The sequence below is a fragment of the Mirounga leonina genome, unplaced genomic scaffold (genome assembly GCF_011800145.1).
Source record: "Mirounga leonina isolate KUSES-001 unplaced genomic scaffold, KU_Mleo_1.0 Mir_168, whole genome shotgun sequence".
Lineage (NCBI taxonomy): Eukaryota > Metazoa > Chordata > Mammalia > Carnivora > Phocidae > Mirounga > Mirounga leonina.
In genome coordinates, this window is record NW_023270426.1 from 57,524,801 (window position 1) to 57,541,505 (window position 16,705).

At 33.5% G+C, this 16,705-nt stretch overlaps 1 protein-coding gene across 13 annotated transcripts in view; it reads right to left on the bottom strand.

Moving 5' to 3' along the window:
• The window catches only part of TMEM161B (transmembrane protein 161B), an 82,304-nt gene that overhangs the window by 8,124 nt on the left and 57,475 nt on the right, over positions 1–16,705 (bottom strand). For 5 of the 13 annotated variants that reach the window (XM_035014801.1, XM_035014802.1, XM_035014812.1 and 2 more), the window contains 7 exons: positions 15,458–15,609; positions 14,902–14,962; positions 14,254–14,394; positions 11,506–11,619; positions 9,237–9,411; positions 7,837–7,933; positions 6,202–6,479 (listed from right to left, as the gene is read on the bottom strand). In XM_035014801.1, the coding sequence (XP_034870692.1) occupies positions 6,205–6,479; positions 7,837–7,933; positions 9,237–9,411; positions 11,506–11,619; positions 14,254–14,394; positions 14,902–14,962; positions 15,458–15,609 (1,015 nt within the window). In that variant the 3' untranslated portion in view covers positions 6,202–6,204. Of the gene's footprint in view, positions 1–6,201; positions 6,480–7,836; positions 7,934–9,236; positions 9,412–11,505; positions 11,620–14,253; positions 14,395–14,901; positions 14,963–15,457; positions 15,610–16,705 lie in introns of those variants that run through there. The other 8 variants (XM_035014805.1, XM_035014806.1, XM_035014804.1 and 5 more) reach the window with 4 other exon arrangements.

The following is a 16,705-nucleotide window of genomic DNA, read 5'->3' on the forward strand; positions in this document are numbered from 1 at the left end:
CGAGAGCAGGAACACAAGCAGGGGGAGTGGGAGAGGGAGAAGCAGGCTTCCCACTGAGCAGGGAGCCCGATGTGGGACTCGATCCCAGGACTCTGGGATCATAACCTGAGCCGAAGGCAGACGCTTAACGACTGAGCCACCCAGGCGCCCGACATGTCTATTTTCTTAACAGGTTTTTTGATGAGAAATTTTTAATCTCTATGAAATCTATTTTATCATTAAAACAAATTTTATGATTATTGCTTACATACTAAGAAACCTTTGCCCACCCCTAAAATTACCAAACTGTTACGATTTTCTCTAAAAACTATATGGTTTTAGCTTTTACAAAGAGGTATATGGTCTCTCTTGAATTATATTTTGTGTGTAGTTTGAGGTACTACATACTACAAATGGAAGGACTAAGGTTCATTTTCTAAAATGTGGATATCTCATTGTTCTAGTGCCAAGAGTTGAAATGATTCTGCTTTCTCCATTACTGTAAAATTTCATTACTAAATTAAAAAAACTTTTAATGATTAAAGTTTGTTAAATAAAATTTTGGTTTATTCCTATAATTCAGTTTTTTTCTCTGATGTTGATACTCAGTTTCAACAGACTGTTCAGTTGCCAGACTATTAACTTTAGACATAAGCCACTTAACCAAAACTGGTACATGGACTAGAAATTTAAACATGTGAAAAAAGTTACATTTCATGCTCTGAGGAAATGTTAAAAATAGAACAAGTAAATATACACATAAACACACAATCACAGTAATTCCTGTAACTTATCATTGCTCCTTATTTAAAGTAATTCTACTAACATAGTTTCATTTGTTTTAGTCTTTTGGAATTTTCTACTCATAAATATAAACTGTTTCACTAGAACTACAGAAAGAAAAATGCATTCCAAATAAAATAGATGTTAAAGCAAATTTTCATACAGCACTATTTAAAAAAATACATTCTTTCATTTTTAATACTTCAGCAGTGGGTACACTTGATTTACTCAAACTGTGTTAGGATATTTAAAATTTTGATAAGATGCTATTAATCAAATTTGTCCTCAGCCATGTTACCCTCTGCATAATTATCTTTGTGTAACAGATTATCTGACAGATTAAAGAACTGGTGGGTAAAATTTGTCTGCCAAATGGACACATCATATTGCTCTAGGGTCCTGCAATTCATTTGAAATCCTTTGAGTCTTTAAAAGTTCTACTGAAATAAAATGTAAATATGTTTGAATTAAGTTAAAAAGCACTTGACAGAAAAACTATAACCAGCGGACTCAGGAGATTATGTTTCTTACATGCTTTACTGTTCATTAGCAAACAAGCAGCATTTAAATTCAATGCCCATAATCCTTTATGTACAATACACCAACTGAAAAGGGGAATAAATAATACTGTCCACCTTTTCAAAAATTTCATTAGTGAGCTCACAAATAGCAAAGTCCTAACAATCTGGGTGTTTTGTCAACCAATAAACTACTAAGAAAACTGCTAATAAGAAAAAAGAAAAACAAACACTATGATAAGTCTTACTTCCTGCAAGTCATTACTCAGAAATTACTTTTTCAGTGAGCCTTTTTCTCTCCATGCTCTCCTTAAAATTTTAACTTTATCCCTACCCTGCAACTTCATATTCTTTCTCCCTTCCCTGATTCCTCCCCACCCTCCCCACTCATTAGATCTTGTCACTATCTAACATATCCTACATGTGACTCATTCATTTTGCTTCATTCCCGCACAGAACTCTAAGCTCCTTGAGGGAAGGGATTTTGATGTTTTGTTCACTGCTGTATGTAGAACAGTTTCTGGAATATTGTAGGTACTCAATAAAGATTTACTGAATAAATAAAGGAGTACAAAGCAAAATATTCCTGGAGAAAACACTCTTTGTGAAGTCATTTTCAAGGAACGGTAAGTGAATGCCCTCTAACGTGATCTGTGACCATTCCTAAAGCCAAAAATTGCTATTCATTTTTCTCATGCTAACAAAAAGAGAAATCGATACCAGCTGTAGAAATATATAGCTATACTTTAATGTAAATTCCTTATTTTATTTTATTTTATGATAAAACTGAGGTCAATAGGGCGCCTGGGTGGCTCAGTTGGTTAAGCGACTGCCTTCGGCTCAGGTCATGATCCTGGAGTCCCGGGATCGAGTCCCGCATCGGGCTCCCTGCTCGGCAGGGAGTCTGCTTCTCCCTCTGACCCTCCTCCCTCTCATGCTCTCTGTCTCTCATTCTCTGTCTCAAATAAATAAATAAAATCTTTAAAAAAAAAAAAACAAAACTGAGGTCAATAATGATAATTCAGTTCTATTTCCTTAGTATAGGTTGAACGCCTAGTTAAGTGCAAAAAAATAGCTACCAGAAGGCAGTAATGGGATGTTTCCTGATTGTTAAATTAACATTCTTTCCACAGAATTATGCTGCTTCTTCATTTAAGACAATGAATAGTCTTTTGCCAAGTGGAAGAAAGGAGGGGAGTAACCACATATAGGGAGTTATAAGGGGGAAAAAAAGGAAAGAACAACAACGAAATAGAAAAATACACATTCTCTGAATCATTGAAGGTAAGCCCATCCAACATAATAGTTTGTAGCTAAAAAAAGGAGTTCAATTTTAACAGAAGACAAATGTATGGACAGGCTGTATTTGGGTTTTTTTTCTTAGGAAGAAAAAAAAGTAAAATGTTTACCTTTTTTTTTTTTTTTAAGATTTTATTTATTTATTTGACAGAGAGAGACACAGCGAGAGAGGGAACACAAGCAGGGGGAGTGGGAGAGGGAGAAGCAGGCTTCCCGCTGAGCAGGGAGCCCCATGCGGGGCTCGATCCTAGGACCCTGGGATCATGACCCCAGCCGAAGGCAGACGCTTAATGACTGAGCCACCCAGGCATCCCAAAATGTTTACCATTTTAAAGGAGAGAAAGGTTGACGTTAGCTTTGTGATCATCCTTAGCGTCCATGTCAGAGTTTTCATGGCATATAACCAGCTCAGCTATGAACCCAGGGTACAGACATAATGAGACAAGTAGGAGTTAAAAGATATTGTAGAAATATCTGAGATACCGGGTTCATGGTCTAGGATCATAAATGTGTTCAAATCGGATTCATTAAGTCACCTAAAGGTCTGTGAAAATGCAGGATGATCCACATTCAAAAATCACTTAGTTTTGTTTTGGTGAATAGAGCCATATACCATGATAAACCATTTTCAATTATGAGATGGCTCAGAAAATGTGTTTGAATTCAGAGAATGTTGAGACCCTATGCTTTTCAGTACTGAGAATTTAATCTTTCATTTGAAAGAATAAAATTTATCCAGTGAAGTTCCAAGTATAGATTTCATAATGAATTCTACTTATTGCTTCCTGGACCTATCAATTCCATTAATGGATGAATATCTGTTCTGAATCATAACTCAAGAAGAAATGTCACTATTTTACCAATGATATTTATATCAGAAACAATAAGACAATGAGCCCATTCTGCTTGGATGCGTTGGTCATTTATGCATAGCAATTGGAATTCTGGGGAAAATGCCAAAGATAATCAAAATGCATTCGGATATTAAGATAAAATTATATGCTTTTCATTTCAGACATATCAATGGGGGTAGAAGGGAAAATACATCTCTGATTTTTATAGTGCAATGGGCAGGGGGTGGGGGGGGAGGAATCAACAAATTGTCAAATGCAATTCCACAAATCATATGGAAGCAAGATTATAAGGATTCCTAGTTAATTTAGTAGAAATATAAAATAACTGACCTATGAAGCATTTCTATTGACTAGAGCCCAATATAAAAAAATATAAGAATTCTACTGGCCTAATTAAGAATATTAAAATATTATTAGGAATCATTTTGGATATATGTGTGTGTGTATATATATACACACACACACACACATATATATATACACATATTTATAAATTATGTTGTACACCTAAAACAAATACTTCAATTATATCTCTATTAAAAAAATGTTATTTGGTTTACATAAAGTATAAACCCTTTACACTCAGGAACAGAATTTGTGTACAGAGACAAGATGCTTAAATAAACCAGTAGTTATAACCATCACTCTCTTCAAATTTGTTTAGAAAGGCTAAAAGAACCTAAATCAAACCCATTACTTAAGTTAATGTGCAGTTTGCACAAGTTCACAGTATACTTAGGGAGAATTCAAGTCTAAAAAGAGTGAATCAAGAGTATTTTAGAAATGCATGTTACTTCGTCCAATAATAAATTCTAAGCCTTCTCCCCTCCCCACCCCACCCCACCCCCCAGATTACTACACAGTACAATCTTTGAAACTCAAAATAATAAATTATAGTTTTTAAAATGTTGCTCTTTAATAAAAATGGTTTTAAGTATCAGGTGAGGTTCAAGTCCAACATGTGAGAACGTTCACATACAAAATAAATGTCATACTTTCCTATAATCTTGTTAAAAGATACTTATTTTAGTGGATGCTGCTATCTCAAGATGTATTTGGAATGTTTCTTTTGGAAATACACATGAACTATCATTAGGCTATATTAACAATTCATATCAGCCAAAGAGTTTTATCCAACTTAAGCACTTATTACTCATATTTAAATATGTCAGCTAATTCCAAAATATTTAATCTATACCAAAAGACAGGAACTTGTCTGTATTGCGATTATTCAAATGAATGTGAACCACAAGCCTCGAAAGTAAGTCCAAAAGACCTTCAAAATTGCTTTCAATAGTGACAATAGCACTGAAACAATAGCACTAATATACACCCTCTCAAGAACATTGTATGGAAGAACGTTTATCTATAAATTCTACTACTTATTTAAAAAAGAAAACAAACCTTATTTATCTCTTATATTCATTCACCTTAAAAACTGAAAACTCTTAATTTGGGGTTTTACATAAACAAAGCATCAAAAAACATTTTTACTTTTTTTCACTTCCTATGAATTTATCGTTCAAATTACCTCAATTTCATTCTGTAAAAGAAAATATTAACATTTCTTATTCTAAACCACTAATACTTAAAACAAATCCTATTTAACATGTGTTTAAATTATTCCTGTAGATTTGGTTAGTGGGAAAGGTTCTGATGTTTGAAAATGACAGAAAAATAATTTTAATTTGGGAGAAATCACCCAAGTATTTTTAAAATTTTAACAGTCTCACACCTAGGCAATGCAAATAAATTGCTTGATCTGATGAACTTTCAAAATGTATTTTAATCTCATTTTCCAAAAAGAAAGAAAATTTCTAGATACAAACACATCTCAATCACATTTAATATACATTCAGCAACTTAAAATATTATAAGGATCCAATATTTTCACCTTTTATAATCTCAATATATTATATATTTAATATATAATATATATACAATACATACAGGTAGGCAGCAGGATTAAAGTAATTTTTTAAAAGTCTGATCAATATTGATAAATATCTTTAGACTATTAAAAGAACTGTATTGAGGATCACAGAATAAAATAAAATATGGGAGTTCCAAGCCTATTAGCAAGATTGCAAATGTTCATATAGCCAATCATTTTAAAAGATCCCTCAAGTTGGATAGAATACATTTTAAAACAATACTCTTGCTACTCTCAAGCAGCAGTACTTGTAGATATTAAGCATGTACATCTCCATTAAATTTAAAATTACTATGCAGCTTTCTTTACTGTAATATACAGTAGCTATTTCTTCCTTTCTGTTGGATTTTGCTATTGTTGTTTGAAGAGTGACTAATATATTACCAACAGAAGTGACTCTAGCTCCTTTCCCTCCCCCAAAGCATGGCTCAGTCTGAAGATTGTTCTACAGGCAGCCACTAGGAATATTGACAGTACCTTTATACCATTAAGAGCAATCAATCAATAGCTGGAGTCATCTGAGAAGTTTCAAAGACTGCTAGAGGTTTCTGTAAACCAAGGTAATCAAAAGTATTACCCCTGTAGATAGCCCTCTCACATCAGTTAAAACAAGGAGTTAAAATTCCAATGCCAATATAGCAGTTAATAATCTACTCTGTAATTTTAAATATTATACCATTGATTCACCCTGAGAACACAGAGGAAGCATTTAAAACAAGATATTCTGATATGTTTTTTTCCTTTGTATTTGCTTTCTTCTGGTTTCCAACAGCCCTTCAAGGGCACAAATATTTCAAATCAAAGTGTGACTTGGATATCCTTTTTTGTTAACTGAGATTCATGCCACAGTCAGATACTGGTGATAGAAAAGCCCAAAAAGGCTTGTAGAAAAGAGACAAGCAGCAATCCACCAGGTCAGAAAAGACAGAAGTCCTCGAAAAAGGAGAGGAGTGAAAATATTTTTTAAGCTGCTCAGTGCCACTGTTATTTGTGTAACAGTTACCTTCATCTTCCCATCAGATGGTAATTCAGAGTAAACAGAGTTGGAGGGTAGACTATTATCCACTGGTAAGGTAGAGACAGATTCTGGATAAATCCCCCAGGAATGATTACCTAGAAAATGCAAGACAAAAGTAAAACTTGAAGACAATCCAAGACCTCTAATTAAAAAAAAAAAAAAAAAAAATCTTTAACTTATGCTTGAAATTAAGAAAAAGAAGTTTAGTGGCATAACAGATTATTTCACGTTGAAAATAAAGTGAAATAACCTTTTTACATATTTGGTAAAAAAATTCATTTAACTTGATTAGACTACAAGCTTGTCTTACCAGTAAAAGTACACTTAAAAGTCTAATTTACTTTTTTTTTTTTCTTAAAGATTTTATTTATTTATTTGAGAGAGAGAATGAGAGACAGCACGAGAGGGGAGAGGGTCGAGGGTCAGAGGGAGAAGCAGACCCCCCGCTAGCAGGGAGCCCGATACGGGACTCGATCCCGGGACTCCAGGATCATGACCTGAGCCGAAGGCAGTCGCTTAACCAACTGAGCCACCCAGGCGCCCAAGTCTAATTTACTTTTAATTAACTGCACTAAATTCTGGTAAAATAATAAAATTTTTTTTCCTTGTATAATACATTAATCAACTACCTCTACTGGAGTGACAGGGACAAACTCAGTAACTTCTTAGAAATCTTTTCTACCTCTAGAATATCAGAATAAATTTCTTTCTCAGAAACTATGATTTCAATGTGAGAGACTATTAATAGCTCCCAGAAAGTTTTTTCATCGTATATTTTCCTATGTTGGATAGGATATGAATCACATAATTTATAATTGAGCTACTTCTTTATGTTCCATAGATTCCTAAAGGCCATTTACATCTATCATCAGCTCTATAGTATCTACGAAGCCCACCCAAATAATACTTTTAGTTCCTTTGGGCTTCTTAAACCCCCACACTGGCTGACCGCCTGATCTAAGCAAAGGGAAATAATCAATACAATAATGGATAGTTCTCGAATAACACCACACAGGAACTTGATAGTTTAGTGAACAGACTTATAGGAGAACTTTGTTCTTCCGCTGAGAAATCTTTATCCTATCAATATCTAAAGCAGAACTCACTAAAGGATCCTGGATTCATGTAAGTATACAACTACCTTATAATAACTGAAATGTTAGGCACTAACAAAATCTTCCATCATCTCCTTACAACACAAAATAACTAAGTGCTCATTCAAGTTTCTCAGTACATCTGGGAATTAATCTTTAGCAAACAATTCTTGTAAGTAAAGCACATTATAAAACTATACGAATCTGAAGATGATGAATCAACTTTTAAAGTTTCCCGTGTCAAACTTTTAAAGAAAACAATTTTAAGAAGCATATTTCTTTGTAGGTAACAAAAAGCATTATTAATTATAGGCAGAAAGTAAAACAACACATTTCCCAGTTGCCAGGGCAAGCCTACCTAGTGTTTTCAAAAGCAGAGTTGTGTGAAGCAGCATTACCAGAGGTGCCACATACTGCAGGGCAATGACACAAAGGTAATAAAAGACTCGAGCCACCTGCAACCAACAACATTCTTAAGTGTCTAATATGGCTGACATATTATGAGTGAATTAAACTTTCATATAATTGTCAAAATGAACTGCTTAAGAGATAAGTAATCCCATCATGGGAAGGAAGCTAAACGCTATTAAGTTTGCACTTCATTATAAATGCCCCCAAACTGACTTCAGAAAGGCTCAGTTTAAAGATAAGGTTTTTTTGTTTGTTTGTTTTTTAAAGATTTTATTTATTTATTTGACAGAGAGAGACACAACGAGAGAGGGAACACAAGCAAGGGCAGTGGGAGAGGGAGAAGCAGGCTTCCAGCGGAGCAGGGAGCCTGATGCGGGGCTTGGTCCCAGGACCCTGGGATCATGACCTGAGCCAAAGGCAGACGCGTAACGACTGAGCCACCCAGGTGCCCCTGAAGATAAGTTTTAAATGTGGAAATATTAAACTCCTTGAAACTAGTTCTTAAGTGGTTAATATAAATTGGAGAAAATAATCCCTTAAATTTAAATGGTATATTCACTTACATTTCAAATATAAAACAAAATGCTAGGATCTCTAGACAGACACCAAAAACATCAAGCTAAATAAAAATAACAGACTGAGTCATAAAACCCTCATAAATAAAAACATCAAGTCCCCATTCTATATGAACATATACAACTAAAATTTGAGGTAAAATTATCATAGAGAGAACAAATATATGTAAAAAAAACAAAAAAAACAAAAAAAACCTGTCTGAATCTTGATGAATACCCTGACCATGAGAGAAAGTGAAAAACAGAGCACCCAACACCAAATTTCTATAAAAAAAATATGATCCGGTTATACAGATCCAGTTAACTATAATGGTGGATGGATTCCTAGCCCTTTCCTTCTCTGGAATTCCCATTAAGTTAAATATTTACATTTCAGGTTCAAATACTTGGAATAATGTTACACGGAATTAATTTAGCCACTAGAACTAGTATTTCCTACCCCATAAGTCTTAAAGGCTAGACGGTAACATATTGTAATGTCTTCCAAATCAAATGGGGGTCCCATTTAGCAATAATAGATATACCACAGCATTGCAACCCAAACTGTATGATACTTCAAGTACTAAGGCAGGAAGAGGACTTGAGACTCTTTCTTCCCTTAGCATCAAAATCAGATTGAGGTCTCTTCAGTATCTGTCCATTTAAGATTATGCCATATATTTAATGGCAAGAGTACTGTGGGATAAAATTACTATTAAGGTAAATTAAATGCTTTGTTTTCTTACAATACAGTGCTTGCTAGTCTTCGTTGTGACTACAGTACGAAACTTACCATTTTCTGTAGCTCAACTGTACTTATTCGCCCTGCTTCTTTCTTCATCTGATCCACACATTTCTGGGCTAAGTTTAAGTAAGCTTGCAGGTGACTGCGCATCATGGCCAACCGCAAAGCACACAGCAGGATTATTAACCAGAGTCGCAGAGTATCGAATGTAGCTTCTGTCATTCTACAGATCAAGAAGTTGACATGGTGCTCTCAAAGACCAAAATACGTTAGCATGCTAGTTATGTGTGTCAGTGTTCACCACATAAAATATAGGATATCTACACTTAATTACAGTTGGAGATATAAAACAAACGTATCCCACTTATACTACAGGCTTACCTATATATAATAATTTGACTTGTATAACACACCTAGACAGATAAACATATCATGAAAGTATAGTAGTAACAGATATGTATCTACAAGAAAAATGCAGGAAGTACCTGGGATCCTCTTCACTATCTACCCTCCTCCATGGAAAAAAAACTGGTTGTGAAATGAAGAGAAAAGATGGGTGCTCTTAAACTGGAGAATACGAGAAAGAAGGAAACAGGAGCCTGCCTGGGGAACTATCAAGTCAACAACCCATGCCTAGAGTTTTGTCTGATTATATAGATATTTGAACAGGATCTCTCACTCTGCTGACTTCCTGATTGGGATCATAGGAAAACGAGAAATTCTGATACATTATGAAGAAATCAGATGTCTCAGATTCCTCTCCAACAAGTCATTTAACCTATGTGCTCGAGCTGGCTCAGTTGTGAGCAATTCCTCAAGACTAAGATGAGGATTCCGGGTAGAAGGTGTACTCTTATGATGTTTTTTTCAGTTGACTGGAGAGGGCTCCTTGAAGGACTTTAGAAGGAAGAGGTAATTTCTGATGTCCGGTGATTACCGTAACATAATAAAATTAAAAAAAAAAAAAAAAAAGACCATGGTTTCTCCTTTGATAAAAGGTAACACTGTAATTTGAAAGTAACACCTATACCATGTTCCTTGTCTATTCTAAACTCTAGCATGTATCAGGCGCTTAATATAGGATGGCTAAAATGTGTGAAATTACTTTTAAAAACATTGTGAATCTGTCAAGTTAAAATTACCATTAAGACTTACTTGTGTGGGGGGAAAAAACATTACAACCTCAATGACTACTTCCCTAGTTCAATAAGATTAACTCAAAAAACAAGTCATGGTCATCACTGATTACATACTCCAAGACAAATGTGTACCAGGATCTAAAAGAAATACATAATATAAAATGTATACTGTGGAGTCAATGTCTTGTCAAGGTTTTCTACTTTAATTTTGATGAGGCAGAGCAGTGAAAGAAACATTGATTAAGCATTTACTTCCAGCTGGTTGCATTACATGCATTCTTTCATTTAATTCCAATGATAACTTTGTGATGTAGATATTATTATCTTCATTTTCCAGATGGGGAAATAGAGGCTCAGTGAAGTTAAATAATCTCCTTCAAGTGACAGTTTCAGTGAAGATCAGAACTGGGGTTTGAACCAGCTTTGTCTGAATCTTTCTATTACTCTAACATAGTTCCACAAGGCTACTGAGTTAATATATCGTAAGTACAGTTATCAGTACCTTTTAATAAATTGTTTGTGTTTCCTTACCATCTTCTTCTGTTAAGAGGGGAAATATGACCTAATATTAGATAACAATGTTAAGGCATTATTTTTATGTGATAGGTATGATGAAAATATTATGTTGGAAAATGTCATTTCTTAGAGGTACATACTCATGTACTTAAGGGTAAAAATGTTAGATCTCTACTTCACTTGAAAAACTACTTCATTAAAAAAACAAAACAAAAAAGGGTGAAGCAAATATGGAAAATATTAACAACTCTTATAGGGGCTAAATACGAGTTTCCATTTATACTACTTATTTTATCCTCTGTAATTTTCACAGTTAAGGAAAAAAGAACTGAAGAAACTATCTTAAAAATAGGCCCAAAAAACAAAAATGTGAGATAACAACTGGACATTAAGTGAGAAGGCAGAAAAACTTACAAGTACACAAGATAACTGTTAATGTGGATTAACAATCATTCACATTCATTAACGAAGATCATAAAAAAGTTACATGATGATTTGTAGCTTCAGTTTTAGAACACATCTTTTAGCATTTCTATTAATGTTTTAAAAATACAGTATCCTAATATTATCATTAAAAAACTTAAAATACAGTATATACCATTTCGGAAAACAGTTTTGATTCTATAAGGAAACAAAATTAGCCCTCAAATACCCATACTTACAAAGGGACATTTTCTTTACCCAATGGTGGGTTCATAATGTAGTCTTTGGTGATTGGTTTTACCCAGAGCAGAACCATAAATAAAGGAGCCAAGAAGTTGATATGAAGTAATGTTCTGAAAGTATGTAAGAAATAAATATAAAAACCCAGGAACAAAATACACTAATAACCTACAGAAACTTGGAACTTATAAAATGAAGGTAGAAACTTATTTTCAGTATTCTGTATTAAGGTACCACTGTCATCATTATTTTCTATTTATCATTATCATTTGACACTGATTTGAGCCCCTGCAAAACTACCTCATTATCTGAATTTCTCAAATGAGAACATTTAGATTCAGGAAAGTTAAATGACTTGCTCATGGCAATACTACAGGTTAAAGGCAGATGTAGCACTAAAATCTAAATCTGTTTGGTTTTATCCTAGTGTTCTTTAACTATCCCCTACTATATCCCTGATTTAATACACAGGTACTTAAATGACTAACTTTATACAGTCAATGAATCCAATGGATTTTCAGTATAGAGGCATCATCTTTTGACACTTTTTCAATGCAAGCCAAAACAAAGTGCCTCCTTATTATTTACAAGTAAGAGTCAGTGATTAGCAAGGTCCATAATACTAGAAGGCATAATATAACACTGTTAGAATCATAAATGATTCATATATTTTTATTTCTTCATGCAGTATTATGAATTTCCCTATCCTATACATACCAAGAAAATTTACATCACTCCACAAAGGCAATATACCTAATACACCAAAAGGTTTTAGGTCTGAGTTATAATTTCATTGTTAATTATTGTCCCAAGTTTGTATCCTACAAAGACAGATGACCGTAAAAACTATTCTTATTTCAGAAAAAAGACAAACTCTTCTATTTTATTACCATGTCCTGTTTTCAGGATCAACCACAGTGAAGGACTAAACTGGAGGGTTTTAAATACACACACATGCATACACACACATTTCAAAATCTTCACTACAGTGAAAATGACAGTGATCTATGTGAGGAAAACAGGGCTGCGTCAGAACACTTGACAGGGAAAGGTGGAACTTTGGTTCTAAGCTCTGGCATTAAAACAAGTACGAGTGCCTGGCCATGGGGCTGAGGAGAATGCTGCTCTTTGTGCCAGTCATGCTATTCTCACACCAGAACAAGGCTGCCCACACTCCTGTATCATGGCAAGAGTGCTACAATACATCCAGGGGCTGCAATGAACTGAAAATAAAGCTCCAAACCCCAAAGGGGAAAAAATCTTAAAAAGAAGCTACATTTTACTGAAAAGGAAACTAAGATGTGCTCCCTCCCAATCCTAAACCACCACTAAATGCTTTAAATGTTTTTATAAAGTGATTCTTTCATCCCCCAGCCTGGGTAAACCACCGGTGTGGGGGAAGAAAGCAGCAGTATTAGGTATGCAGTGTTGCTAGGGAACACTCTAGTATCAAGGAGCAGCCCACAGCGGTTTCAGTAGCTGGTGAAGGGCTCCCCTCCAACCACCCTTTCAGCTTATTTAAATCCTAACACTGGGTTTAGTGGACTGAAGTGTGTGTGTAGAGAGGAGGGGGAGAACCAGGTTTTGTTTTAAAAGAAGCCATTAGAAAGATGGAGGGATGTTGGGAGAAAGGCAGGATGCAGCCAAGAGCACGCTGAGTAAACGGAGGGGAAAAAAGAGGAATGAAGAAGTGGGTACTGGGAGGTGAGAATAGGTAAACGCGTGCCGCATGGGCATGTACACATACATGCGCGCACACACACACACACATAAATATGCAGAAAAATGGAGGTTAAGGAAAAAACAAAAAAGATTCAAAATTAAAATAAAGGAAAATGACATAGATAAGAGATAAGAATGTGAAAAGACTACAGAATCAGCATCATTAAATACAGGGTTTTAAGAGCAGCAGTGTTAAGAAAAATGATCAGAGAAACTCAAAGATTATATATACATATATCAATGGAATATTCTCAACTTGGGCTTCTACTGTAAAACATAAAGATGGAAATTTGGGTCTGGATATGAATTGAAAGATATAAACCTGTCATTCTGCCAAGGTGTCTAACATCAACAAAAAACATCTATACCAACCATAAAGAATATAGTAAATGGGCTTTGAACTATATGTAGAGATTCAAATATGATTTCTCCATTTGAGAACTAAAATAGAAACTGGCAGTTAAAAGTAATCTATGATATTTAATACTGTACAGTATCAGCACTCCCCAAATAAAATAACGTATTATTTTAATAAGAGTCTCATAAACCGATCAGTAATTTAGGAAAAACATACATTTCTTATGTATACAGAGTTAACTTTCAAAACACTTTTAAATAAAAAATTAAATTATTTAATTAAAATTATTTACATAAAATTTAAATATTTTAATAAAAATGTTCTAATTTAACAGAATTACCATAGATCCTTAGTTCAGCTGTAGATGATACTACAGTATTATAAACATTGACTTCTGAGTTAAAAAGAATTAACATAAATACTGATATTTCCTTTTTTTAACAAGTAAAAAAGAAATTTAGTAATTGATGTATGTTTTTAATCACAGGACTCAAACTTTAGAAGTGAATAAAAGAAACCTGCTTATAGAAGAAGAAGTAGTGTGACATCAAATGGTTATTTATTAATTTTCAATACAATAATTTATGATTTCATTACAATAATATACCTTCATTAAGATGGAAAACATATATTTATCTGCATGTGCTTATGTACATTTTCCGCTTACTGTGTAATTTTTTCTGTTGCCAAATTCAGGGCATCCAGATGCATTTGAGCCAGTCGTAATCCAGGAAATGTCAAAAAAGCCCCAATGAGTGAACAGAAAATAGCCAGGAAAAATTTGAAAGTAAGTTTTGAAACAGGACCCCTAAATAAAATTAAAAAAAAAAAAAAAAAAGATAGTAAATTCTTTAACTTTCTAGGAATTTCCTTTCCTCTAATCAATTACTTTACAAACCACAGTAATGGTAGTTTAACAAAAACTAAGTAAACTTTTACAAAAAGACTGCTCTTACTCAATTATCTATAATGGATTTTGGTGCACTGTAAACTAAATCAGGCATCTCTAGCCACACTGGTAACAACCCAACCTGCATATTCAACATAGAATTTGATATATGACTCAAATATAAAGTTATTTAATCTCTCGTGGCAGAGGAATTAAATCAAATAAGAGCAAATCCAAATAAGAATTCCATCAAACATACTAACTTTATACATATGTAAAAATTACGAGTGAGGATATTTCTAAAAGTCCTACTTAAAGGACTCTTTTCAAGGATTAAAAACACAAAGCCACTTACAGTAAATGCTTTTTTACAAAAAAATGAAAAAATTTAAACTGAAGTGATACTTAGTATTTTTAAAAACTTACTGAGATTCTAAACCTTGCTTTTCAAGAAACTGCATCGCACTATCTGAAAAATTTGTAAACCCTGCAGGGAAAAAAAAATTATTCTTAATACAGAATCTTTCTTTGGAAATAAAATGTTAGGAAACAGAACATCTTAAATCTTGAAGTGACTAGCTTAGGCTCTTTCATGTGCTAATTAGTATGCCATAATGCAATAAAATTTGGTTATTAGCAGGAACAGTCTTTGAAAACATCCCTTTGATATCTGTACATTCCATAAGTGTGCATAAAATTTGCATCTTTATCTATGTGAGTAAACTTCAGCATTGCAGAAACTTAAACTTAACTAAGGAAAAAATGAGGGGGCAGCATTTTTAGAAGCAGCTAACAAAAAGTTTAGCTAAAACAAAAAAAAGAAGATTAAGAATAATAAAGGTTATTTAGAACATTACAGAATATACACCTCAAACCTAATTTTAAAAACATATCAAATATAAAACATAATTAAATAATGAAGTAAAAAATATTAACACTTGATAAAGCAAAACTGATTTTTAAACTTATATAAAATGATTACCTGTTTCAAGTCCAAATTCCAGATAGTTTTCTGTTACAATCAAGACTGCCATTGCTTTCACAAAGAAAAAAAATCCAAAGGTAACACAGACTGATCTTTCACCACCATCTTCTACTTTAAAATAGTGTGTAGTTAATGAAAATAGAACTTTGCTGCAGAAGAAAAAGTTCAGGAAAAACCACAAGTAACTGTGGGAGTTAAATAGAACCATCTTTATAGGACTTAAACTCCAATAAAATCTGACTACAACGTTTATTTTGATTCTACAACATGCTTATCTACAAGGTGCCCTTTGGAAGGAAGTGAAAAACTAATGAAAATCTGATTAGTCTTCCAGGAAATAGGACATAAAAACACAGCAAATTTTAGCGAAGTTTATAACATTTTTAAATTAATGAAAAGTGCACATATACATGTTAAGCTGTAACTAGGGAAAGAATGTATTTCTATTTTATCTGATTCAAATTTTACTTGGAGGTTATTATAATAATTTTATGAAACAGGTTCTCAGTGTCATGAAAAGCCAAGATAGAGATTATTTTAGGGAACTACCTTTTCTTTGGCATGTTCTTCAAATAAATTATATTTAGAATTAAACACACACACATCACAGAAATCATCTGTAAATCATCCAATAATTCAAAATTTGAGAATCACTAATAGCCACTGGTAAGCTGGTATCATTTCACAGATTACCATTAAACAAAAAACCTAGAGAAAATAAGTTCCAGCTGAGTACTCAAAAACAACCAAAGGTTCAACGTGCTCAATTATTTAAAAAAATAAATAAAATACTTTTATGTAAAAATATTAGATTATTTTATTTGAACTCCCCCACTCCTCCAAACAAATGATCAAATAAATATCAAACCAGTGGATGATGCAAAGCTAGAACCCAGATTTCCATTATATCAAATTGTCTTGAAAGCATAAACCTGCCAAACAAAATAAGGTGCTTGGCAAAAAAAAAAATCTAGAAAAGCAACTTTCACATCAACTATATGTCAAGCATGGAAAATAATAACAGCTGTCACTTAGTACTTGCAAGTGCTAGGCACTACCAATTAACTCATTTCATCCTCACATTAGCTAACTATCATCATTACTTTACAGATTTTTAAAAACTGTGGCACAGAAAAGTAACTTGTCCAAGAGCACATAGCTTAATTAAAGGAAGTAAGCATTTAAATCTAGGCAGTCTGGATCCAGAATGTTCACTTAACTTATTATACTGCCTCTTCCAAACTG